The sequence below is a fragment of the Myotis nattereri genome (genome assembly GCF_964212035.1).
Source record: "Myotis nattereri genome assembly, chromosome: 15".
Classification (NCBI taxonomy): domain Eukaryota; kingdom Metazoa; phylum Chordata; class Mammalia; order Chiroptera; family Vespertilionidae; genus Myotis; species Myotis nattereri.
Genome location: NC_138090.1, coordinates 41153315 through 41177608, shown reverse-complemented (window position 1 = coordinate 41177608; position 24294 = coordinate 41153315). Strand labels below are relative to the sequence as shown.

General features: G+C 49.1%; 1 protein-coding gene across 1 annotated transcript; it reads right to left on the bottom strand.

The window, feature by feature from the left end:
• Positions 1 to 6258: 6258 nt before the first annotated feature.
• CYP2S1 (cytochrome P450 family 2 subfamily S member 1) lies at positions 6259 to 18991 on the bottom strand. The gene is made up of 9 exons (XM_081106734.1): positions 18761 to 18991; positions 17528 to 17693; positions 15582 to 15731; positions 15036 to 15196; positions 14709 to 14888; positions 12884 to 13025; positions 9616 to 9803; positions 7730 to 7871; positions 6259 to 7646 (listed from the first exon to the last, which is right to left on the bottom strand). The coding sequence occupies exons 1-9, from the start codon at positions 18932 to 18934 to the stop codon at positions 7465 to 7467; spliced, it is 1485 nt and encodes a 494-aa protein (XP_080962860.1). The 5' UTR covers positions 18935 to 18991; the 3' UTR covers positions 6259 to 7464.
• Between the last annotated feature and the right edge of the window lie 5303 nt (positions 18992 to 24294).

Genomic DNA, 24294 nt, shown 5'->3' with positions numbered 1-24294 from the left:
CTACCCTATAACAGTCCTGCCATAAAGTGGCCAATTCATTATTGTGGCATTTTGGAGATGCAAATATGTGTAATGGTCTACCCACCTGTTTGAATATGGTCAGGAGACTTACATATCTAGGGCTCAGTGGACCTGGCTGTGTGCATGACCAACTCGAATCTCTGTTTGTTCACTCAAGAACTGTTAGGGGCAAAGATAGAATATTGGGGACTAGCTATGGCTATGGGAAATACTAATCATGCTCTGTTAACCACGATTGCCTTGTGTTGGTTAAAGTAAGGACGTTCTGACCTGGCTGGGAGTTGTAAGCTCCCAGGACCTGGGAGTCAACCTTGGACCTGGGAATCAACTTTGGAACCATTCTCATTCAAGAACTGCCTATTATCATGGAAAGATTAACAACCCTGTTGCCCAAACAATGGAGTCCCACCCCAGCCTGCATAGCCTACTTCCCCATGCCTATAATCCCTACTTCCCCATGTAATCTTTGTCTTACCCTACATAAGCAGCTGGCTTATGGGGGGCTGCAGAGCAGATTTTTGTGGGTGACCTGCTGCTCTCCCATACTGCCGGCAGTATTGGAATAAACGCTCATATGTGATTCAACCCTGTCTCTGCTTAATTGGCTCAAGTAGTGACAGGCAGCACGAACCCATTGATTGTCCAGTTACAGAACTATTTGCTGAGCACTTACCATGTGCTTGCAATTTACTTTCTTTGTTTTTCTGTGTGTATTTTTAATCCTCACCCAGTGGCTATTTTTCCATTGATTTTTAGAGAGAGTGGAATGGAGCGGGGGTGGGGGGTGGGGGGTAGACATAGAGAGAAAAACATCCATGTAAGAGACATATTGATTGGTTGCCTCCCGCACATGCCCCGACCGGGCCAGGGACGGAGCCTGCAACTGAGGTACATGCCCTTGACTGGAATTGAACCCTCAACTCTCCAGTCTGTGGGCTGACACTCTCCCCACTGAGCCAAACCGGCGAGGGCACAATTTACTTTCAAATGCCTTAAAAAATGTGATGGATAAGAGGATAGAAATGTTCCCTGTGCCAGGGGCTGGGGATTCCACAGTGAGCTCATATCTCAGGAGGAAGAGAAACAACAACCAGATAAGCACTTATCAGGATGCAACTCGGGCAGTGAAAAATAGCAGAGGAGGGTGAGGATTAACAACAACAAAAAGTTATGCCAGGATTCTCTTTCTTCTTTTTGGTTAATCCTCTGGAGTAGCGGTCGCCAACTGGTGGTCCGTGAGTTCCGAAAGGTTGGCGACCGCTGCTCTGGAGGATATTTTTTCCATTGGTTTTTACAGAGAGTGGAAGGGAGTGGGAGAGACAGGGAGAGAAACATCAATGTGAGAGTGACACATCGATTGGTTGCCTCCCACCAGTGCCCCGACCAGGGCTGAGGATGGAGCCTGCAACCTAGGTACGTGCCCTTGACCGGAATAAAACCCAGACCCTTCAGTCTACAGGCAGAAACTCTATCCACTGACCCAAACCAGTCAGGGCTCTATGAGGATTTTTGACTGTGTGTGTGTGGAGGGTGGGGTGGCAGCACACTTAACCCCTGTATTGTTCGAGTCAAGTATATAACACATTTTCTGTATCCATTCATAGATCAACGTTTAGGTTGCTCTATGTCTTGGCTATTGTGAATAATGCTGCCATGAATGTGGGGGTCCAGATATCTCTTTGAGATACTGATTTCTTTTCCTTTAGGTATATACACAGAAGTGGGATTCTGGGTCATATGGTAATCCTATATTTAATTGTTTTGAAGAAATTCTTACTGTTTTTCATAGTGGCTGTACCCATTTAGATCCCCAGCAACAAAGCACCAGGCTTCCCAACTGGTTGGCTCTGAGTAGGGAAGAGACACCTGATTCGATTTTTAAAAAATATATATGTATTTATTGATTTCACAGAGGAAGGGAGAGGGAGCATGTGTTCTGATCGGGAATCGAACCATGACCTCCTGGTTTATATGTCAACGCTCAATCACTGAGCCATGCCAGCTGGGCTTGATTTGGTTTTAAAGGGTCCCTCTGCCAAGGCCAGTAAGTGGAAGGTTGACAGAAAACTTTCTACCAGAGAGGTCAGGACCTGGACGCACTACAAGGACCATTGCTTAGTGTGATGTGATGCTCCAAGAATGGGTCAGCACCTCCAGTAAGAAGCTCTTGACAGAATGAGCCAGAATCTGACTTAATTCCCAGTTTATAGGGGACTCCTGGGAATGAAAGGATTCTGGATCTCCAGCCAAGACAGCCAAGTTCTGGTCTGGATCTCCAGCCAAGTTCTGTTCAGGATCTCCAGCGAAGTTCTGGTTAGGATCTCCAGCCAGGTTCTGTGTCCATGTTCTCTTGCTAGGTTCTCCAGGTTCTCCAGCCAGGTTCTGTAGCCATGTTCCCTCGCTAGGTTCCCCAGCCAGGTTCTGTCCAAGTTCTCCAGCCAGGTTCAGTCACCAGGTTCTAGTCAGGTTCTCTTGCCATGTTCTATCCAGGTTCTGTAGCCAGGATCTGTCTCTAGGTTCTTTAGCCAGGTTCTCTCGCTAGGTTCTGTCTCTAGGTTCTGTGGCCAGTTTCTGTCCAGGATCTTTTGCCATGTTCTCTCCAGCGAAGTTCTTCTGTCTCTAGGTTCTGTGTGGGTTCTGTGTCTAGGTTCTGTGTCCTGTTGTCTTGTTACATCTGTATTTATACCAGTTGATTCCAATCCTATCAATCTCTATTCCAAAGGTTAGGGCGTTTCTTATCTCCATTCCAAGGAGTAAAGATTATGTAGGTTAAGCATGATTGTTCGTAGTTAAAGTGAGTAATTACCCGCCTGGCACTTAGTTAAGGGGTTTTATTCCCTCCCTAACTTCAGGGGAAAATCCCTACCTGGGGAAACAACCTTTCTCAGAGAGGTGACCTTGGTTAAAACACATAGTGCCAAGAAGGTGAGCAAACATATTAAGAACAGTATGCCATATATGCCAGGTCCCTTGAAACAGCAAGGATGGACCGGCTCCCGGCAAAGGATATCTTGAGTAGCACCACAAAAATGCCATCAGCCAAATCTAGGATATGAAAAGTTGTACAGCCTTGGTCAGTGTGGCTCGGTTGGTTGGAGCATCGTCCTGTGCACCAAAAGGTTGTGGGTTCGACTCCTGGTCAGGGCACATACCCAGGTTGTAGGTTCCTTCCTCGGTCAGGACATGTGTGGGAGGCAACCAACTGATGTTTCATTCTCACATCAATGTTTTTTTCTCTCTCCCTCTCTTTTCTTCTTTTTCTAAAATAAAAAAAAATAAATAAAAGGAAAAATTGTAAAGGACACATTTCTTCAAGAAATAAGTGGTGCCTGGCAGGTGTGGCTTACTAATAGTGGTTGAGCGTTCAGCTGTGAATCAGTGGGTTAGGGTTCGATTCCTGGCTAGGGCACATGCCTGGGTTTTAGGCTCAATTCCCAGTCGAGGGCATGCAGGAGGCAGCTGATCAATGATTCTCTTTCATCATTGATGTTTCTACCTCTCTCTTCCTCTCCCTTCCTCTCTGAAACAAACAAACAAAAAAGTGGCACACAAAATGTTAGAGAATGGTTGAAGATTTCAAAGATGTAAGATGGTACAAAGGCACTGTATGGTGAGGCTTTGGGTCCTTGTTTGAACAAACCCAGTTATAAATTACGTTTATGAGACTGTCAGGGAAACATGAACACTGACATTGAAGAGCTGCTAATAGTGAGAGGTGTCAAAATAGGTATTGCGGTTGTAAGTTTTTCTTTTTTTTTGTAGAAAAGCAAGTAAGAATTTATTGATGGCAGCAAAATCATACTTAGGACAGTGAAACGAGGAAGGGCATGGAAGAAGCCACAGGAGAGCCTAGGCTGGGCTGCTTTGGCTGTGACTTCAGAGAAAAGGGGGCCTTGGAGACAGGGTCAGGGGGTGAGCCCTGGAAGAGGTGCTGCTGCCCATTGCTCCCCTGGTGACAAGCCTCACCTCAGTGAGGTCCCTTAGTGGATGGGGATACGTGGCTGTGGGGGAAGGAGAGAGGGAAGAGAATGGCAACCAGGGCATGTGTCCTGAGGGAGAGCGCCTGTGGTTGTAACTTTTGAAAAGCAAATTTTAAAGGGGGGGGGGGTATTGTTTTAAAAAGTTAAACCTCTTTGTTGCAGATGAAATTTTGAATACAGATACATTATAAACGTATATAATGCTACTGAATTGGACACTAATGGTTAAAATGATCTTGTGATGCATATTTTACCACACACACCCAAACTAAAATCATCATAACATGCGTCACCTTTCACACTGATGCAGTTCAAGGTCCATCCTTCCTTACAGAAAAAAGTTTGCTAGTATCCCCGATCCCATGCTTCCCTGGATGTGAATTTTGAGTGCTAAAGAAAGCAAATCATCGCTTTAATTTAAAAGGAGAAAACCTTAAACATCATTCATTCCTTTTCACATCACACTGTGGATGTGAGACACGTCCAAACCTGAAAAGAATTTTTATGAGTGTATTTGAGCTAAACTGATGACGATGGCCAGGAATCAAAAATTTCAACGGATTGAGAAAAGCTCCAGGGAATGGCAGTTTTGCAGCTTATTTTACACCTTAGAATCAGAGGAGGAGGTGCAGGGTGGGTTACATGAAATCTATTAGTGGTAGATTTAGGGGAGGGGAGAAAGCAAAGGTGGAGGTAGGGGTGGCGGGTGGAGCAGGGGGAATCTCTGAGATTGGATGAAAAGTAAAACGGATACGTATTCTTTTACAGGATAGTGAGCAAGTACAGCACATAGAGATGGTATGTGGAAGAACAGATAACAACAAGGGCTTCTGTGGTCTCAGCTCTGGTTCCTTGGGTGTGCCCTGCGGGGTCTGGGAAAGATTACTCTAACATTTCAAAGGTATGTTACCTTAGATGCAAAAAGGCAGGCTCATTTAAGGAAAGGTTGACCTTTGTCAAGGAAGCTACAGGCCCAGGACAGGCTATGGGCCATGACCTGTTTTCAGTTAGGAATTATGGTCACACTGTCCCATGTGGTTACTTTCAGTCTGCGTTGACAAGGCCGTCATGCAGGCCTCCCCTGAGCTTATCAGGTTTAGTAAGTGGTCCCTTTTTTTGCCCACAGCACTGACATATTAAAACACAGTAGTAGTACATCCCAGAACTTAGCTTGTATTTTGTTTCTATTAAGTCCCAGAATTTTTCACATTTCTTTTTTGAAATTTAATACATCTCTCAGATGCTACCTCCTCAGTCAGGCTGTGATCAGCTGAAAAATGGCAAAGTTAGGATGTTCTGGGTTACCTCTATAGAACATAAACTAAAAAATAAAGTGATAGCATCAGAGGAGAAAAACCCAAAACACAAAACTTTCGGCCCTGGCTAGGTAGCTCAGTCAGTTCGAGCATTGTCTCAATACACCGAGGTTGCAGGTTTGATGCCAGGTCAGGGCGCATACAAGAATTAATCAATGAATGCATGGATAAGTGGGACAACAAATTGATGTCCTCTCTTGCTTTAAAATCAATAAATTTTAAAAAAAACTTTAATGATACATGCATTGCTAAGGCATTCAGGGGTCAGATAAACTGTCTGCAAGTTACTTTGAAACTCCTAGAAAAATGAGCTGGATGGACAGGTGGAAAGACATGTACTAAAGCCAACTGAAGCCAGGGGCACATGGCAGTTCCCCAATAATTCCCTCAGCTTTACTGGAATTTTGAATCTTGAACATTGTCATAAAACTAGCAGAAAAGTGGATGAAATAAAAAGCAGGAAGGTGATGGATGTCAAATGAGATTGGTGATTGTACTAGTCTACTTCTGTGTTTGAAAACTTCCTTACTAATTAACAAATAAAACGATGCTTTTGGTTTCTTAAAGAAGGCGGGAGGAAAAGGGTTTAAAAGAGGCGGAAGTAGGGTTAGGGCTTGTGTTTCAGAATCTGCTTTTAGATTGGGAGAGTTCCCAGGGATTGGATGGGCCATTTTCAGACTTTCCCTGGCTGAGGCCCACCCTGTCCAGGGTCCAGGCCAGCTGTTCGGAGGTTACCTTCTCCCCACCCCCCCCTCGGCCTCCGGGGAAGTAAGCCCAGGACAGGCCCCTCCTCCCCACATCTGGTACTGATGTCAACAGCCAGGGTGGGCGGGGGCCATGTTTTTCAGGTCCCGCCCAGCCTCCAGGGAGGGGTGGACGCCCCCATCCCCACCCCTTACTCACAATGTCAGACACTGTCACACACACACCAGGCTCTGCCACGGGGCTGGACCACAGGCCAGAAACAAACTTTTATTACAAAACAGGGACCTTCCGAGTCACAAGGCCAGCAGATCTGGTCTCTTCCCTGACACGGGGAGTTGGAATCTGGCCTGTACTTGTTCCTCTAGCCCAGTGTTCTCAACCTGTGGGTCGCGACCCCTTTGGGGGTCGAACGACCCTTTCACAGGGGTTGCCTAAGACCATCAGAAAACACATATGTAATTACATATTGTTTTTGTGATTAATCACTATGCTTTAATTATGTTCAATTTGTAACAATGAAATTGGGGGTCACCACAACATGAGGAACTGTATAAAAGGGTCGCGGCTTTAGGAGGGTTGAGAACCACTGCTCTAGCCCCTTCTCCCGTTTCTACGTGGGACTTTGAGGAGGGACGGTGGGTCAGTGTGTGTTGAGGAAGCAGGAGAGGCTTTCAACATGGTTATATAACATGGTCTGAGGGTCCCATGTGTCCTAGTTTACTTGGTTCCCAGCTCTGTGTGCATAACTGCACAATGAGGGTATATCTGTAGTTGGGAGAATTTAGGGATCAGGGTGCTTGGAAAAGGTCCTTGAAGGCTGAAGGTGGGAAGGCCAGGGTGAGACTGACTCAGTAGGAAGATATCTGGGAGTCAGGACGAAGCCAGGTGTGAGCTGGCACTGTGGTTCAGTGGTTGGGAGAGTGTGGCTGGTGAGTCACGTGCCTGGGTAATGGTGTGGTCCCTCGAGGGCTGAGGGTAGTCTCTCTGCGAGGAGACGTGGCCCAGGAAGGTGCCTGTTCCCTGCCCCAGGCTCCTGGAGACGGTGGTGCTGTTACGTGTGATGAGTGAAGAGGGCATGTAGGCCGAGAATACGGTGGAACTCCCACACATGGGTTGTGAGTCCAGGGGACTTACCTTGTATGCAAGTTGGTGGGTTATCTGGGCGCGTGGTTATGATTCCAGAAAGACTAAATTTATGTCTATAGAAAGCCTGTGTGGCTGAGCTGCCTTGTGGTTGTGTATGGGTGTGTGGTTCAGTGAGTGTGGCCCTGCGGACGAGTATCTGTGTGACTGACTCTCAAATACAGCTACAGGTGTGCGAATGTGGTTTCCTGTGGTGTAGACATGGCTCTGGACACGGCCATGTCCAGGCCCAAGGTGGAGGCTGCTACCTCCCAATACCCTCTCCTTCATTTGTTCCACACGACACGGTGGGATGAAGGTCAGCGGGGACGGACTTGCAGCTGGAAGGCTGGGGGGATGTTGAAAAGGCCACTGACAGCTGGCTGGAGACTCACAGCACCCACTGGGCACGGGCTCTCCAGGGAGAAGGCCTGCAGGATGGCGGTGACGAGAAGGAACAGCTCCGCTCGTGCCAGGCCCTCCCCGAGGCACACACGCTTACCTGGAGGGAAGAGGGAGATAGGGCTGGGCTAGCCCTCCTCACACCCCAGCCAGGCGGTGGGCAGGAACCGACCCAGTAGATACCTAAGGAGAAGGGCAGGAATGCCTCCTGCTTCTTGAACCTTCCATCTGCATCCAGAAATCGGCCTGGGTTGAACTCCTCTGGCTGCTTGAAGACTTCGGCGTCATGCAGGACAGAGCCCAGGAGGGGGAAGACCTCAGTGCCCTGAGGGGAAATCATAATAGAACTACAAATATCTTTCACCACCCAGGTTCTGGGCGGCAGAGCGCAGGAATCTGCACTGTCGCGGACACCAGTTCACAAAACATAAGAGCATCGACATGGAACAAGCTTATTATGGGCCAAGCAGTTTATTAAGCATTTTATGTATTTTACCTCACATGTAATAGGTACATGTCTTCCACTTCCACACACACACAACCACACATGTAAACTCACTGTATGTTTTAACAAGCCTAGGAAGCAGTCACTAATATGATCTCCATTTTAAAGATGGGAAAACTGAGACCCAAGGAACTTAAGCAACTTGCCCAAGGCAACATTTGACACAGCAGAGCTTGTTATTTTATTTTTTTAATACATATTTTATTGATTTCAGAGAGGAAGGGAGAGGGAAAGAGAGATAGAAATATCAATGATGAGAGAGAATCATTGATCAGCTGCCTCCTGCACACCCTCTACGGGGGATGGAGCCTGCAACCCAGGCATGTGCCCTGACCGGGAATTGAACCAGGGACCCTTCAGTTCATAGGCTGATGCTCTATCCACTGAGCCAAACCGGCTAGGGCCAGAGCTTGTTATTTTTAAAATAGAGGCCTGGTGCATGAGATTCGTGCACTTGAGAGGGGGGTCCCTCAGCCCGGCCTGCTCCCTCTCGCAGTCTGGGAGCCCTCAGGGGATGTCCGACTGCCAGCTTAAGGCAGCTCCTCCATTGAGCGTCTGCCCCCTGCCTCCCCCCCACCCCCCACTGGTCCAAGTTCAGGGAGAGTGGCAGCCCCTTCAGCTGAGATCAGAGTTGCCATGTTCCCAGGACTGTGTTGGAGGGTGAAGGAAGGTAGGGAGTAAGGGGAGCAAGAGCAAGGGACCTCCATTGCTAGGAACTCTGGCTAATGGGCTCTGAGCTGGGGAGGTGAGAGGACTATAGGAAAAGATAGGGTCATGCTATTGCTATTAAAATAAGAGAAAGGCAGATAGCAGCGGTTAAAGCATAGGCTTGGGTTAATATCTTTCCCTGACCACTTGTGGGCTGGGTGACCCTGGCAAGTCTTCTAACCTATCAGGGTCTCAGTTTTCTCATCTGTAAGATGGGCATGTTAGTGGTGTAGGATTGCTCTGAAATCTAAACACCTGGCACAGGCAGGTCCTCAATCATTATTACTGTTGTCACCATCAGTAGTGGTTGTCATTGCACAGTCACTGTGTTAACAATAGTCCCTGCTGCTGCCTCATGCCCAAGACTGCCACCCCCCAGGTACAGAGAGCCAAGTTGGTGCTTTGCAAGCATTGCCTGATAAGATTCCTTGCAATCCTGGTTAATACTATTATCTTTCCCAATTTAGAAGAGGGGTAGGTGGAGGCTCCGAGGGGGAAGGGATTTGCCCAAGGTCCCAGATAAATGACTGGATTGCAACTGCCAAGGATCGATTCTACTACAATGAAGCTCAAGGAGGAAGTTTATCAGAAGGTGCCTTAGGTTTCTGAGGAGACATCGCCCCCTGGTGGTGCTGGCTCCAAGTTGCTCTCTAGTGAAGGGACAGGAACTGAGATGGGGAGAAGAGGAGGAAGAGGGGGAGGAAGGGGAGGAGAGGAAGGGGGAGGAGAAGAGAGGCGGAAGATACAGAAAGAGGGAGACCAAGATCCAGAAAAAGTCAGAGAGACACAGATAACAACAGACTCAGGCCTAAGGCAGAGAGAGATACTACTGGGCATGGCTGCACTGCAGACCCACCTGGGGCAGGGTGTATCCTCGGAAGCAGGTGGTTTTTGTGAGGGCTCGGGGTATCCCCATGGGCACCAGTGCCAGTAGCCGCTGCGCCTCGTGCAGAACCGCGTCCGTGTATGGGAGGCGAGCTCGGTCCCCCAGGCCTGGCGCCCGGCCAGGACCCAGCTCCCTTGTCAGTTCCTCGTGCACGCGTTCTGCCCCCAAGAAGAGGAGGACTGGAGGTCAGAGGGGTCGGGACCTCTCCCCTGGGAGCCCCATCTTCTTGAGCAGCTGTGGTTAGGGATGTGGCTGGTGGGTAAGAGGAAAAGCCTCCCAGCCCTCCCTGAGCCCAGGTCCCACACATCCTGTGTGCTGGGCACTGCTTCTCTCCTATCTTAACTCCCTCAGCCATTCTGTGAGCTAGGGACCAGTATCTACCCTCATTTCCCAGACGAGGAAACCGAGGCCCAGAGAGCTGAAATCACAGCTGACTCTAATCCACCCACCAGACCTCAAGTTCCATCTGTTAGGTCAACGAAGGAGGAACACACGAGGCCAGAGTGGTGAGGGATTACGAATTTATTCAACCATCCGCACACCAGTGGCTGACCCTGGGTGGCTTCAGCACCCAGTGAGGGGAGTCAGTGGCTTTTAAAGGTCTTTTGGAGGGACTTTTTCTGGGCGGAGACTTCTTTATGCATAGCCGGAGGGGAGAGAATGGAATGTGGTCACCGCAAGTGAAAAGTGGTCTTCAGCAAAGGGAATGTCCATAGTGAAGTGACCTGAAAAGCCAGTTGGGGGTTGGGGGTTGGGGGTTGGGGGTTGGGGGTTGGGGGTTGGGGGTTGGGGGTTGGGGGTTGGGGGTTGGGGGTTGGGGGTTGGGGGTTGGGGGTTGGGGGTTGGGGGTTGGGGGTTGGGGGAATCAACTCAATTGCTCCACAAACCTAACAATTTGGCTGGTCTGAGTGCAGTGTCTTACTTCTTATCCAACCATCCCGGCCCCTGGCTTCACCTGTCCTTTCCTTCCCTTTCTCTTTTCCCTTGGACAGCAGCCCATTCTAGTATTCCCTCCCACTTTCACTGCAATAAAATCTCAACCATTCATCTGTCGCCCCTTATTGGCAGTGCCATGGCGACTACCCTCTCAGCTTGGAGTGCAGAACTAGAAAAAGGAACCTCCTACCCTTTAGCCCACCTCTTCCCCTTACACCTATCAGCTTGTCTCCATGATCAGGGATTTTTCTTCCTCTGTGGGGAAAACACATACATCTGTCTCCCTATCAGCTGGACGGGAACCTGTACTCTTGTCTCTCACCCAGTGTAGATGGAGCCCCCAATAATCAGTCTTTACCTGTCCCCGTAACCCATCATATCTGACACAAAAGAGGAGTCCAGATAATCCCTCTCCTCATAACCCTCAGCATCACAGCAGGGGTTGGAACTGCCATCGGGAGCTTAACCACTGCTCTACCTATTTTGAAACGTTGTCTTAGGACCTATAAGAAACATGTGGCCCTGGCTGGTTTGGCTTGGTGGATGGATGTCGGCCTTTGGACGGAAGGTTCCCGGGTTCCATTCCGGCCAAGGGCATGTACCTGGGTTGCGGGCACATCCCCAGTAGGGGGTGTGCAGGAGGTAGCTGATCGATGTTTCTCTCTCATCGATGTTTCTAACGCTCTACCCCTCTCCCTTCCTCTCTGTAAAAAAATCAATAAAATATATTTAAAAAAAGAATGAAATGAGTTAATATTTTTTTAAAAAAAGAAACATGTGGATGCCCAGCAAGGGGCAAAACTAGGAAAACAAGAACCTCACCCCCAGGGTAACCTATTCCCCCTTTCAATCACTAGTGAGCCAACTGAGACCCCTACTCTTTCCCCCCTAAAAATAACATCTAGGTCTCCGTTGTATTTCAGCTCCAGGCCCAGAAAAGCAGCAAAACCAGACAAGTGATGCTGTGGCAGCCTCAGGACCAGCTTTTACCTCCCAGGTCACTCAACAGGACCGTTTTCGAGCCTTGACCAATCAGTCTCTTGGGGAAATCAAGCTGCTGCCCCCCTAGTCCAGCCACTACTATCAAATCCGTTCCATCCCCCCTCAGCAGGAAGCAATCACAGAAGATATGACCTCCGTCCCTATTCCCTAAAACAAAAAGGCTGGAATGTTAGTTTGATGGAGCAATTGAGTTGATACCCTTCCCTGCTGGGAACTGGCTTTTCAGGTCACTTCACTATGGACATTCCCTTTGCTGAAGACCACTTTTCACTTGCCAGTGACCACATTCCATTCTCCCCGCTTCGGGTATGCATAAAGAAGTCTCCGCCCAGAAAAATCCCGCCAAAAGACCTTTAAAAGCCAGATCTTTAAAAGCCGCTGACTCCCCTCACTGGGTGCTGGAGCCACCCAGGGTCAGCCACCGGTGTGCGGATGATCGAATAAATTCGTAATCCCTCACCGTAATTCCTCACCACTCTGGCCTTGTGTGTTCCTCCTTTGGCGACCTAACACCATCTTCCAGGTCAGCCCACCCCACCCCACTAGCTCAACAGCATTTATCCGCCCAATGTGAGATCCTGGGGGTTCCTTGGGGCTTATTAGCAGCCCTATACTGTTCCTCACCATCCCAGCTTCAGTTCCAGCCTGCGCTCTCAGGACCTCAATTTGTTTTTCATCTTCTGTCCTGACCCTCCTGGATGCCTCCTCACAGGTGGTCCCAGGCCCCTCACACTCAAAGTGTCCAAAACTGGCCTCAGTGTCTTCCCTGAAACAGTCTCTCTTCCTTTCTGTTCCCATCTCGGGGTAGCCTCCCCCCCCCCCCCCCCCCCCCCCGGTTCCCCAAGCCCATGGCTAGAGCCCTGGGCCTGCCTCTGAATGTCTCCCTCCCCATCTTTCTCTACCACCTGCCCACTTGGCCCCTTCTTTTCTCCCCACAGCTTGATCAAGCCCTGTCCTCTCCCACCCAGGTCCCTACCCAGGCTTCCCTCCTACTTCATGGAAGCCCACAGAATTTCTCTAAAATGCTAATTCGACCCCACCTCTCCCTGCCCAACATCCTTCCATGGATCTCCATTGCTCAGGATTAAGGGACAAGGCCCCGAGACATCCCCTGCCTCATTTCTCACTATGCCTCATTCGACAACCAACAGTCCCTCCACTTCTCGCGCCTCAGACACCCCAGATGCCAGGCTCATGGTCACCTCCAGCTCTGGGCTCAGGCTGCCCACTCTCCTGAACATTCTTCCTCTCCAGCTCTCGCTTCTGTTACCAGGGCCTGGCTGGTAGAAAAGGCTCCTACCTCGGACCTGAGGGTATTTCAGCAGGAGCAGGAGGGTGTAGCGGACCGTGGCGCTGACGGTCACCGTCCCCGCGAACAGCAGATAAATGACAGTCATCAACAAGTTCTTGTCAGTGAATTCTGTGTTCGAATCACATTCCTCCTGGAAGAAACCAGGCAGAGGGGCTCAGAGAACACAACCTGCAGGTAGCGGGGGCCGCCCAGCTGGGCTTCGGGTAGCACAGCAAGTTCAAGCTTTGTCAAGGAGTTTAAATAAATGTTTGGGAAAGTCAGGATGTGGGCTCTTGCTATTATTCTGTCTGGTTGAAATGTTTTCAAAAATGAAAGAGAATGGCCATCATAAACACGCAAACAGAAAATGACAAGTGTTGGTGGGGATGTGGGGAAATTGGAACCAATGTCACCATTGGTGAGAATGTAAAATGGAGCAGCTGCTCTGGAAAATGGTATCACAGTTTCTCAAAAAAATTCAAATGGAATAATGAGACGATCCAGCACTTCCACTTCTGGACTTATCTCCAAAAGAATTGAAAGCAGGGTCTCGAAGAGATTATTTGTACACTCATATTCACAGTGGTGTGAGCCACAATAGCTAAAAGGTGGAAGTAAGGTGCCTATCAATGAATGAACGGCTACATGAAATGTGGTCTATCCATACAATGGAATATGATTCAGCCTTAAAAAGAAAGGATAGCCCTTGTCCAGCTAGTGTGGCTCAGTGGTTGAGCATCTACCCATGAACCAGGAGGTCACAGTTCAATTCCTGGTCAGGGCACATGCCCGGGTTGTGGACTTGATCCCCAGTGTGGGGTGTGCAAAAGGCAGCCAATCGATGATTCTCTCTCATTATTGATGTTTCTAATCTCTATCTCCCTCTGCCTTCCTCTCTGAAATCAATAAAAACATACTAAAAAAAGAAAAGAAAGGAAATCCGAGCATATGCTACAACATAGAGGAACCTGAGGACATTATGCTAAATGAAATAAAGTAGTTAAAAAGGTCTAATACTGTATTCTCTAATACTTATATGAGGCACGTAGAGAAGGCAAATTAATGAAGACAGAAAATAGATTGGTGCTTGCCAGGAGCTGGCCCGGGGGAATGGGGTGATGTTGAGAGTATAGCACTTCAGCTTTGCAAGTTGAAAGGAGTGCTGGAGACTGGTTGCACAACAATATAAACACACTTAACACTGTTGAACTGTACACTCAAAAATGGTTAAGATGGTGAATTTCATGTTATGTGTATTTTACTACAGTTATATTTTTAATTAAAAAAAATAAAAAAGAAATGGGGCCACATATATAAGAAAAAAATTCTCTCTCCATGAACAAGGTGGCTGCATTTATTCAAAGGATGTGGCCCTGAATAGCTGCCATAATTCCAAAGTTTGTACAATGCAAAACTAGTTATTTCCACAGGAGTCCCCTGAATTCTCATTTTCTCACATAATAATAAATTGTTTTTATATAATTAATAAGGCACACTTTATTATTATAATTGGCTAATGCAAGGTTTCATAAGGAAATGACTAAGTCTTAGGAAGTATCCTGTGTGGGTAGGGGGGGCAGGGGTGGGGAGTGGGGTGAAGCAATGGTGGCCATTGCTAGTGGCAGGTCACTGGGCATGGGGGTGAGGTTGGAGGGAGGAGAGGGGAGAATTGCAAGAGACTTGGATACTCACGAAGTAGGGGTAGGGAGAGGCAGAGAGAACAATGCATTAGAAAGAAGAGATATGCACACACATGCACAGACACACCTGGGTGTCAGGCAGCCAGGCCACCATACCCATTCAGGAGCGCCTCCAAACCTCCACCTTCCCCCACCTTTGCCATCTTCAGCAGGAAGGCATCCACAACATCGCGTGCAGGGCCTGAGGGGTCCAGGCTCCCCTGGTGCCGCTGCACCTGCTCAATGGCGAAGGTGGCCAGGGTGCTCACATGGCTGAGGAGCTGGGTTCGGGAGCCTGGAAGGCGCTGCAGGAGCCAGGAGAACATCTCATAGGTCTGTGGGGAGAAGGGCAGCTCTTTCCATGGGGCCTGGCCCTGCACCAAGGCGGAGGGGCAGGTGGATGGGGTGCTCTGGGGGTTGCCTGGAAGAGGAAGGCTGGAACGTTTGGGGAAAGTCGTTGGAGAGGGGGTCCCACCGCTTACCTGGCCCCAAGGGGAGCTGATCCCCAGCAGGATGCCACCAGCAGCCTGGACCACAGCCTGGAACTCCTCATCCTCGTAGGGAAAACGGAGACCCACGGTGAGGGAACAGGCAACATTGGAGGTGGCCTGGGCCAGCAGCAGGGAGGGGTCAAATGGCTGTCCTGGGGGGAGGAGGCAAGGAGAAGTGTTGTGATGGAATCGGAGATGACCGACTCCATGGGGGCCAGGAACAGCCACAAAGAGGAAGGCATCAAGACAGAGACAGACAGACAGGGACAGAGAAACAGACAAGGACAGAGAGAAAGAGACACAGACAAACAGGCAAGGAGAGAGACAGAGAAATTTACAGGAGAGAAAAACAGAAGTCGAGAGAGAAAGAGGCAGAAAAGTGATGTGACAATACCAGGGACACAGAGACTCTCAGGGAGACGGCAGGACAGCGACAGAGGTAAAGAGGGAGCTAGAGGTGGAGGTGAATAGAGCCCCCAGCCCAGGCACCATGGGAGGGTCCTCCCCACACTCACTCAGGACCCCTGCCCTGCTCACCTGCTGTTCCCTGGAAGGCCTCCACCAGACACCGGGCCTCAGCCTGGATCAGCTCCTCGCCTTCTCGCTTCCCCATGCCCAGGTCCCGCAGAGTGAGCATGGTAAACCTCCTCAGCTGCCGCCACCGCTCCCCATTGGAGAAGAAAACCCCTGCACAGAGGGCCAGACTCAAGGAGCGACTGGCCCCTCTCTCCATTCCCTAGGACTAGCCCTTCCTTCCGAAGTGCCCAGAGGGCGTTCTTCGGGCCCTGTCCTGAGTCCACATCTACCTAGTCCAGAGATGAGGACTCAGTAGGTGCTTGATAAATACCTGTCCTTGAGGCAGAGGGTGACATTTTCCTGAGAAGTTGGTTACTGGGATTATCCAGGCTCCTGTTCTGTGATCAACCAGGTGAGTGAAGATCCCTTCCTTCCTTCCTTCCTTCCTTCCTTCCTTCCTTCCTTCCTTCTTTCCATCTTTTAACTCCTCTTTTCACCCACCCATACTTTAATCCTCCCTTCCTCTTCTTCCTTCCTTCCATCCCAGCATTTACGGAGTACTGTGTGGTCCCCTGCCCCACGTTGTCTGGAGGTTGAACAGGAAGGGAAGAGGATGGAGTTGCAGTTTTCCTCCCTTATCTCAGAGACCTGCCCTGGATGGACCCTTCCCTGCTCTGAGCTCAGTGCTCCCACTTGTAGAATTCCGGCCTGTAATGGCCTCTTGGATGCCTCCTCCCAGGGTCCCCATACACCCACCCATCCACTGTGTCCCCAGCTGGCCTCAGCATCTCTCCTCCTCCCTGTTCTTAGCCCTGCCACCCCCACTCCTATTTGGAGTCCTGGATTCCTCTCCAAATCCCCCCCCACCCCCCCAACCCTGAGGCCCCAGCCATGATCCAGCCCAGTCCCCTCCCTGGGCTCCCACACAGCAATCAGGGACCTTTCTAACTCATACCCTTTCCCTGCTTAGTATCTATTGCTCCTCCAGAAAGCCCGAAGCCAAACGCGGTGGCAGGACTCAGGCCCTGCATGACCTGACACTGCTAACGTCAGCTTTATTACTCATCCCACTACAATGGCACTGTCTTCTCTCACTTCCTCAAAAGTGGCAGGATTCCCCCCCTTGCCTGGCTCACTCAGCTTCCCCTGAACTAACTCCATTTATCCTTCACGTCTCCACTCAAATGTCATCTCCTCTGAGAAGCCTTCCCAGATTTCTCCCATTCTCCCCCCACACTGTAAGACGGGACACCATATCTATCTCAGTTACCTCTGTATCCCCAGTACTCAGGGCAGGACCAGGCATAATGAAAACTTGTCAGTTGAATGGGTGAGTACTTCGCACTTCCATGCATTTGTGCTAGCTGGTCTCCGCCAGGAACACCTTTCCCACTTGTTCTGTGAGTCTCCGCTCAGATACCCCACCTTTCAGGAAGACACCTTGGACACCCCCAGCAAGCAGGCTGGGTCAAGAGCCTCCTCCTATTCCTAGAGTCCCAGGGCTTCCCCCATCCTGGCCCTGACCCCTCTGCCAGCCCCTTCCTCATCCCTGACCTCTCCAGACTGTCACTATCTGGTGACAGGTCTGTCTCCCCACTGGTGAGGCTGTGGGGGAGCCAGACCGGGCTGTTTAGTCACTGCAGCGCGGAACTCTGGCTTTCAGTCTTAGCACAGATAACAGTTTCTACATTTTGTGTTTACACATCAGTTAATGCCCAGTGCCTTGAAAGTTTGCCCCTCCCTCCCAGCCCTGGAGGTTTCACCTGGCCCAGACATAACCCTACCACACCCTGGTGACTACCAAGTGCTGGTTTTGTGCAAAGCCCAGTCGTCATTCAATCCTCCCTGCAACCCTATGTACAGGCACTATTATCATCCCATTTTATGGATGAGGAAACAGGCCCAGCGACACTGAGCCTTGCACGGAGGTCACATGCATGCGGAAGCAGGCTCCACTCATGACTCACCATGGCCGTCAAAAGTCGGGTCCAGTGTTGCCAACATCCCCCGCCCGCTGAACTCCTCAGCCTGACCTCCCAGGGCCTCCTGCACAGCCTTGTGCCCGACCAGGACCACCACGCGCCGCCAGGGTCCCAGGTGCACGGTGAACACTGGTCCATACTTCTTACTCAGCTGGGGGCAGGGAGAGGAAAGGGGGTGGGGCCTCGTTCAGTTTCCAAGTCTCCAGCATGGCCCCTGTCGCTGGATGAGCCACCTGCTAGAAACGACCCCTCAGGTCTGCAAACTGTCCCCCCAGCCCTGGCTAGCCTATCCTCTCACCTCCTGCGGAGCCCAACTTCTGACTTGGGGACAACCCAGAACCCTCCCCTCCCCTCCCCTCCCCTCCCCTCCCAATTCAGGCGCGTGGCAGCAAATGGGTAGCTGCAGCTGTGGCTCCCATAACTCCTCAACTCTCCCCACGCCCAACCTAGCCACCGTTTTCTGTCACTGCTAAATCCTCAAATTCTGAAGCACATACTGCTAAGCACCTACTATCCCTCCTCAGGACACCGTCCCCGCCCCCCCCCCGCCCCCCCCCCCCCCCATGCCTGGAAGACGCCCAGATTCCTGTGGAATGGGGAACCTCTGGCTTCTTCCACCCATTCCCCACCCCCAAAGGTGGGGACTGCCTCACGTTCTTTCTAGCTCTCCTACCCTTCTCTGTCCCAGGAGCTCCCAGCTCCACCTACCCCTCACCTCCAGCCCTCTATTCTCTGCAGACAGATTCCTGGAACCCTCCAGCCTGTGCCTCCACTTCCCCCAGGGACCCCTTCCTCTTCTCTGCCGGTCCTCAGGAGAGCTCACCTGGATCTCCCCACCTGTTCCGTCCCCGAGGACAAACCCAGCACCATCACACTAGCAGCTTCTCTCCCGGCTCCCAGCTTTGCTCCCCGCGCCCGCGCCGCCCCAGGAAGCTGAAGGCTCCTCTGCCCTGGGACCCCTGCTACTGGCCCCGCTTCCCTGCCCCTCGCCGGCTCCACAGTTCTGCCCCGTCTCTCCCCAGACAACGCCGGTCCTGGATCCCTGCTCCCGCCGCACCCCAGACAGCCGCGGCCCTCTGCCGGGGACCCCGTGCTGGCCTCCTCCCTAGGACACCCGAGGACCTCTCCGCCCGGCACTTTCGTGTCTCTCCTCGCAGTCCCCTCCCTCTCCTGGCCCTGGCCCCCCGCCCCTCGCCAGGGCACCCCGCCGCTCCTCACCCGCAAGAGCCCCAAGTACAGCGCCCCAGGCCGGAGCTGCAGGAGGTTCCCCAGCAGCGGCAGCGGCGCGGGCCCGGGGGGCAGGTGACCTCGGGTCCGGATCGCGGGCAGCGCCAGCGGCAGCAGCAGCAGCACCACCAGCAGCAGCAGCGCCCAGGTGCCGGCCGCCTCCATCTCCGCAGGTTGGCTCCTTCTCCAGCTCCCAGACGCTCCACGCCCGAGGGCAGCGCCCTTTCCAACTAAGTCAGGTGGGGGAGGCGGGGCAGCGAGCTCCCCACCCTGGCCTACCGCCAGGGTTCTCTCCCGCCGCCGGATTTCTTTCTCCCAGACCGCCGCCGCCGCCTGGCGTCGGGGACACACCCTTTCAGTCTCTCACTTTCAGGGGAGCGGAGAGAGCGCTTTGGGCCCCGAGTAGGGCGTGGACAAACTGGGGGAACCTGAAAGCCAGAGACTTTGGCAGCCTCTAGGAGGCCACACCCGGAGCCTGGCGGCGATCACCCCGCCCCCTGCGTTCACCCCAACACCCTCGCCATTGCAATCCCAGGTCCACCTCCCTTTTCAGTGTTATCAGGGTCCAGCGCCCAGGCGCTCCAAGCCGTCAGCTCCCTCCGTGTTTGCCTGTACGCGCCTGTACGGTGTCTTTGAGCCAGTTTTCTCCAGCACCTGACATCTGCACCCCGAACTAGGAGGAGGGGCTTGACCTCTAACAATAAAGAGTGTGAGGTTCAGAGAGGTAAGTCCTAGGCCACACAGCTAGCAAGCGGCAGCGCTGGGATTTGAACCCAGGCCAGTCTGCATGATCGGTTGAATCATTCATGTATTGAGCAGTATGTATAGTGGTTAGGGACATCAAGTTGAAGCCAGACTACCTGAGTTCCGTGGACAAAAAGGGGCCACATGAGAACCTGACAAACTCTGGGGCAGCCTTGCAAACTCAGAGACCTACAGCAACCACAAAGGATGGTTGAAATTAAAACTTTTAAACTAAAAGCAGTTTATGGCAGGTAGTCATGTCTTAGGCTAGAATCTTTCCTGACACAAGTCAAATTTGGCCTTAACTAAGCCTGTCTATTATCTTTTGCATCCAGGATACTATACCTTTGGAATGTTAGGGTAACTCCCCTTTTCTGGATCCTCAGGGCACACCCAATGCACCAGAGTAAAGACCATAAATCCTTTCATTTATTGTTATGTTCATTGTTGACTGTTAACTCTCCTGTACCACCTGTGTAAAAGAAGTAGTTGTCTATCATTTTACTTTTTATCCAATCCCAGAGGTTTCCCGCTTTGCTTTCTCCACCTCTTTAATCACAAATGAATTTCCTGTAACCCACTTAAGTCTTCTCTTTTGATTGTAATGAATAAAATAAGATGTGAAACTGCCATTCTTTGGAGCTTTATCTCAATCCGTTGAGTTTTTGCTTCCTGGCAAGTGTTGACTGTTTGGCTTAAATAAACTCACAAAAATTCTCCATAGGTTTGAATGCTTCTTATATTGACAGTTCGAAGCCTAGCTTCTTTGTCCCTCTGTTAACTCTTGTAAAATAGGGATAGTTTTCAAGGTTAAGTAGGTACATGTGTATACACAATTTAAAACAAGGCCAGGTGAATATACCACACGTGTTAAAGGCATGTTAGCTAATATTCTTTCAACTAATTGTTATTGAGGTCTAACTACAAACAAGACTTTCTTTTAGACCTAGGGATGCAGCTCTGAATAACAGAGAAATGGTGGCCTACACCAGGACCAGCTGCAATGACCAATGACCTCCTGCCCTAACACTGACCAATCAGTGGAGACCATGACCCTGAAGGAGCATACCTAGAAACTGATGAATATTCCACTGAAACCCTCCCCGAGGCTTCCCATAAGATTCCTGTCTGCAAGAGAGAGATAAAGCCTCAAGACAAAGGACTCCTGCACCCAGGTACATGCCCTTGACCAGGAACTGAACCCTCGACCATCCAGTGCCCAAGGCAGAGGTGATGGGGGTTGGGCCGGGGGGAGGGTGTCACTCTAACCACTGAGCACCACTGGCCTTCCCATTGGAAGTGTTCTAGTGTTATTGAGAATGGTCCCTATAACAGCCAGTTGAACTACAGTAAAACCTCCATATAATGGACTAATTCAGGTGGTGGGGTATCTGTTAAAGCCAAGTCTGTTTTATAATAAAGTAGGTTTTCTAAGTGCATATGTTAGAAAATTGACTAATTAGTTAATCTACCTGTTTTTAGTTATTTAAACACATTGTGTAATTAAAATTAAGTATGTATGAAAAGTTTAACTTTACAGAAAAGTTTTCTATATGTATTACTGTAATTTTAAATTTATACTGAATAGGCCTAGTAAATGGCTGCATTCACCATTTTTATGTGGGTAAATAAATGCACACGGCTGGGGCCTGGCTTAGCACACATTGGAAGATAGGCCAGCATGCCATTAAAACTGCTGCAGACACACTGGCCAGTGAGCTCAGTGGTTAGAGCAACACCCCCTGACCCCCGGGCACTGAAGGGTCGAGGGTTCAGTTCCTGGTCAAGGGCATGTACCTGGGTTGCTGGTTCAATCCCTGGCCCCTGGTCAGGGTGCATGCGGGAGGGAACCAATCAATAAATGTTTCTCTCTCTCTCTCTCTCTCTCTCTCTCTCTCTTTCCTCCTCCACCTCCTTCTCACTCTTCCACTCTGTCTAAAACTCAATAGAAAAAATATCCTCGGGTGAGGATTAACAATAATAACAAAAACTGCTGCAGAAATTCATACAAAGAAGCAATAGAACTGATTACCACACAGGATGCGGTGTGATCACTTGCTAATCATTCGCCGAACATTGTTTATGAGAGATGATTCTTGGATTTAAATATGTTAGATTATAGTTGTAGATATGTCATATTTATTTATATTAGTAAAATTACTGTAGTGTTTTTTCCAACATACGGCCTATTTGCTAAAATTTGTTAAAAATAAAAGTGAAATATTAACACAAAATAACCTGTTAATTTAATTATAAGCAAATCTTGGTTAAAAACATTTTTAAATTAACAAGGTTTTAATTTTCACATTTGACATATGAAATTTTGTCTGTTAAACCCTAAGTCCATTAAATCGAGGTCCGCAAAATTGAGAGTTTACTGCCTGGGTTTTAAGATACAAAGTAGAAGATCACATTTTCTATCCAAAAATTTCCAAAATCCAAGGGAACCATATGAGTCCATAAATGTCTAGCCTGGGCTTCTGCATCCAAGATAGTTGGCCATTGTTTCATAGCTACTTCTGATCCTATTTACCTTAGCTAGACAATAAGCCCTGTTGAATTAGGGAACAGGCATGTTCCCATTGTTGAGTTTGTGCATGAATTTTTGTAGTCTGTTGAATCTGTTCTACCCATTGAGCGAAGGCCTTATTGTCTTCCCATGCTGCTTCCCACCCTTTTCCTTCTTCTAGAAACATCATTCCCTCTAGATGACCTATTTTAGATGAAGTCTTTTTCTAATCAGGAATGTTTTTAATTAGCCCTGGCTGGTTTGGCTCAGTGGATAGAGCATCGGCCTGTGGACTGAAGGGCCCTGGGTTCAATTCCAGTGAAGGGCACATGCCTGGGTTGTGGGCTTGATCCCCAGTGGGGGGCATGCAGGAGGCAGCCAATCAATGATTCTCTCTCATCATTGATGTTTCTCTCTTTTTTTTCATCATTGATGTTTCTATCTCTCTCTCCCTTCCTCTCTAAAATCAATAAAAATATATTTAAATAATAAAAAATAATGTTTTTAATTAACTACCAGTTCAGCTTGTCCCTGAATATCAAGGCCTGCCCCTACTCCTCCAAGTATTCCTGTTTTATTTCTTTTAGAGAGCTAATATTGTTGGACCTACCAGGAATGTTGTTGCCATTGGGTAGCTATGGCTTGGGAGCAGTTGAGGTATACGGAATGCACCCCAAAATGTTGAGTTTCTCATGCTATATTTAAATGGGTAGAGGTAACTCCAAAATGAGCTAGAGTTTGAGTATTCCATAGGGCTTCCCACAAGTGCCCAGGATGCAAGAAAGGTGGGGTAGTTACAGACATATCTACCCACCAAGTAATACTGATAATTTCTAAAATGAAGACCCATTGATTTTTTTTTCTGATTTCAGAAAAAGAGCATGGCTGGGGAGTCTAAGGACAAGATATACTATGACAGATAAGGACAGGTTGCTGCAAGCCTTTTCCCATTATATCCAGGTATTTTTCTTAGCTTTTCATCATCCTTTCCTGTAGCTATACAATACTCATCGAGATAAGAGCCATATATAATTATATCAGGGGAATTATTAGGGAGATGTTCTTGGAGGTATTTGTCCAAAGTGGGTCCTATTAATAGATATTTCCAGAAAAAAAAAGTACTAAAGCTTATATTAATAGTAGGAGAAGACAAATGCGTGGCCAACAAAGCATTAACTTCATTATCACAACTGATAATCAGAATATCATTGTCTAGTAGGTGGGAAAGACTAGCAAGTACACAAATTAAAATTTTCATATCTAATAAGGGAGAGGGTGTGGGGAGACAGATATTGTTTACATTAGGAAACCATAAGGAGGATAATAACAAAATAAAAATCATTTTATGTTTACTTAATAACAATTAGATTATATAAGAACAAGGCATGAGTAGCATTAATTTGTGAGCATAGAGGCCTGGTTGGTGTCTCAGGATAGCTGTCTGCTTTCCATGTTAGTGGCTTCTCATCCTTGAAAAGTCTTTTATCTCCACTGTAGACAGAGGCGAGTGTCAGAGACAAGAGTGGATGTCCATTCATAGTTAGGTGCCTTTTTCAAATGAGAAATGTAAATCCATGAGTTAATTCCTTTGAGTTTGGCTGCACATGGGTTACTTATTAATACCTGGTAAGGTCCCTTCCAACAAGGTTGGAGAGAGTCTTTTACTTGATGTCTTTAAAAAAATATATTTTTTTATTGATTTCAGAGAGGAAGGGAGAGGGAGAGATAGAAACATCAATGATGAGAGAGAATCACTAACCAGCTGCCTCCTGCATGCCCCCCTCCCCCCGCAGAAAGAGCCTGAAACTCAGGCATGTGACCCAACCAGGAATCGAACCGTGACCTCCTGGTTCATAGGTCGATGTTCAACCACTCAGCCATGCCCGCCGGGCTGATGTCTTTTATAATAGACCAAACTTCTTGGTTGTAAGCCATGATCCTTAAAATCTTTATCTCCTAGGAGCGCACTGTGAAATGAATCAGTTACTAATCTATTAATTTATTTAAGCTGGTTAATAGACGATCAACAATAATGTAGAATGTCTCCTTTTTTTAAAAAAAATTGATTTTTGAGAGAGAGAGGTAGGGAGAGGGAGAGATAAAGAGAAATGTGGATGTGAGAGAGAAACATCAATTGGTTGCTACCTGTTGCATGACTGGGGACTGAACCCAAAACCTGGGCATGTGCCCTGACCAGGAATTGAACCTGTGACCTGTCAGTGCATGGAACAATGCTCAACCAACTGAGCTAAACTGGCCATGGCTAAAATGT

What these genes read in the sequence shown, in the direction of transcription:
- CYP2S1 (XM_081106734.1), bottom strand. Translation starts at nt 18,934, where the DNA reads ATGGAGGCGGCCGGCACCTGGGCGCTGCTGCTGCTGGTGGTGCTGCTG. An exon ending in GGCCTTCCAGGGAACAGCAG is followed by an intron (nt 15,197 to 15,581) that starts GTGAGCAGGGCA and finishes TCCTCCCCCCAG; the next exon opens with GACAGCCATTTGACCCCTCC. An exon ending in ATTCCTGCCCTTCTCCTTAG is followed by an intron (nt 7,647 to 7,729) that starts GTATCTACTGGG and finishes TCTTCCCTCCAG; the next exon opens with GTAAGCGTGTGTGCCTCGGG.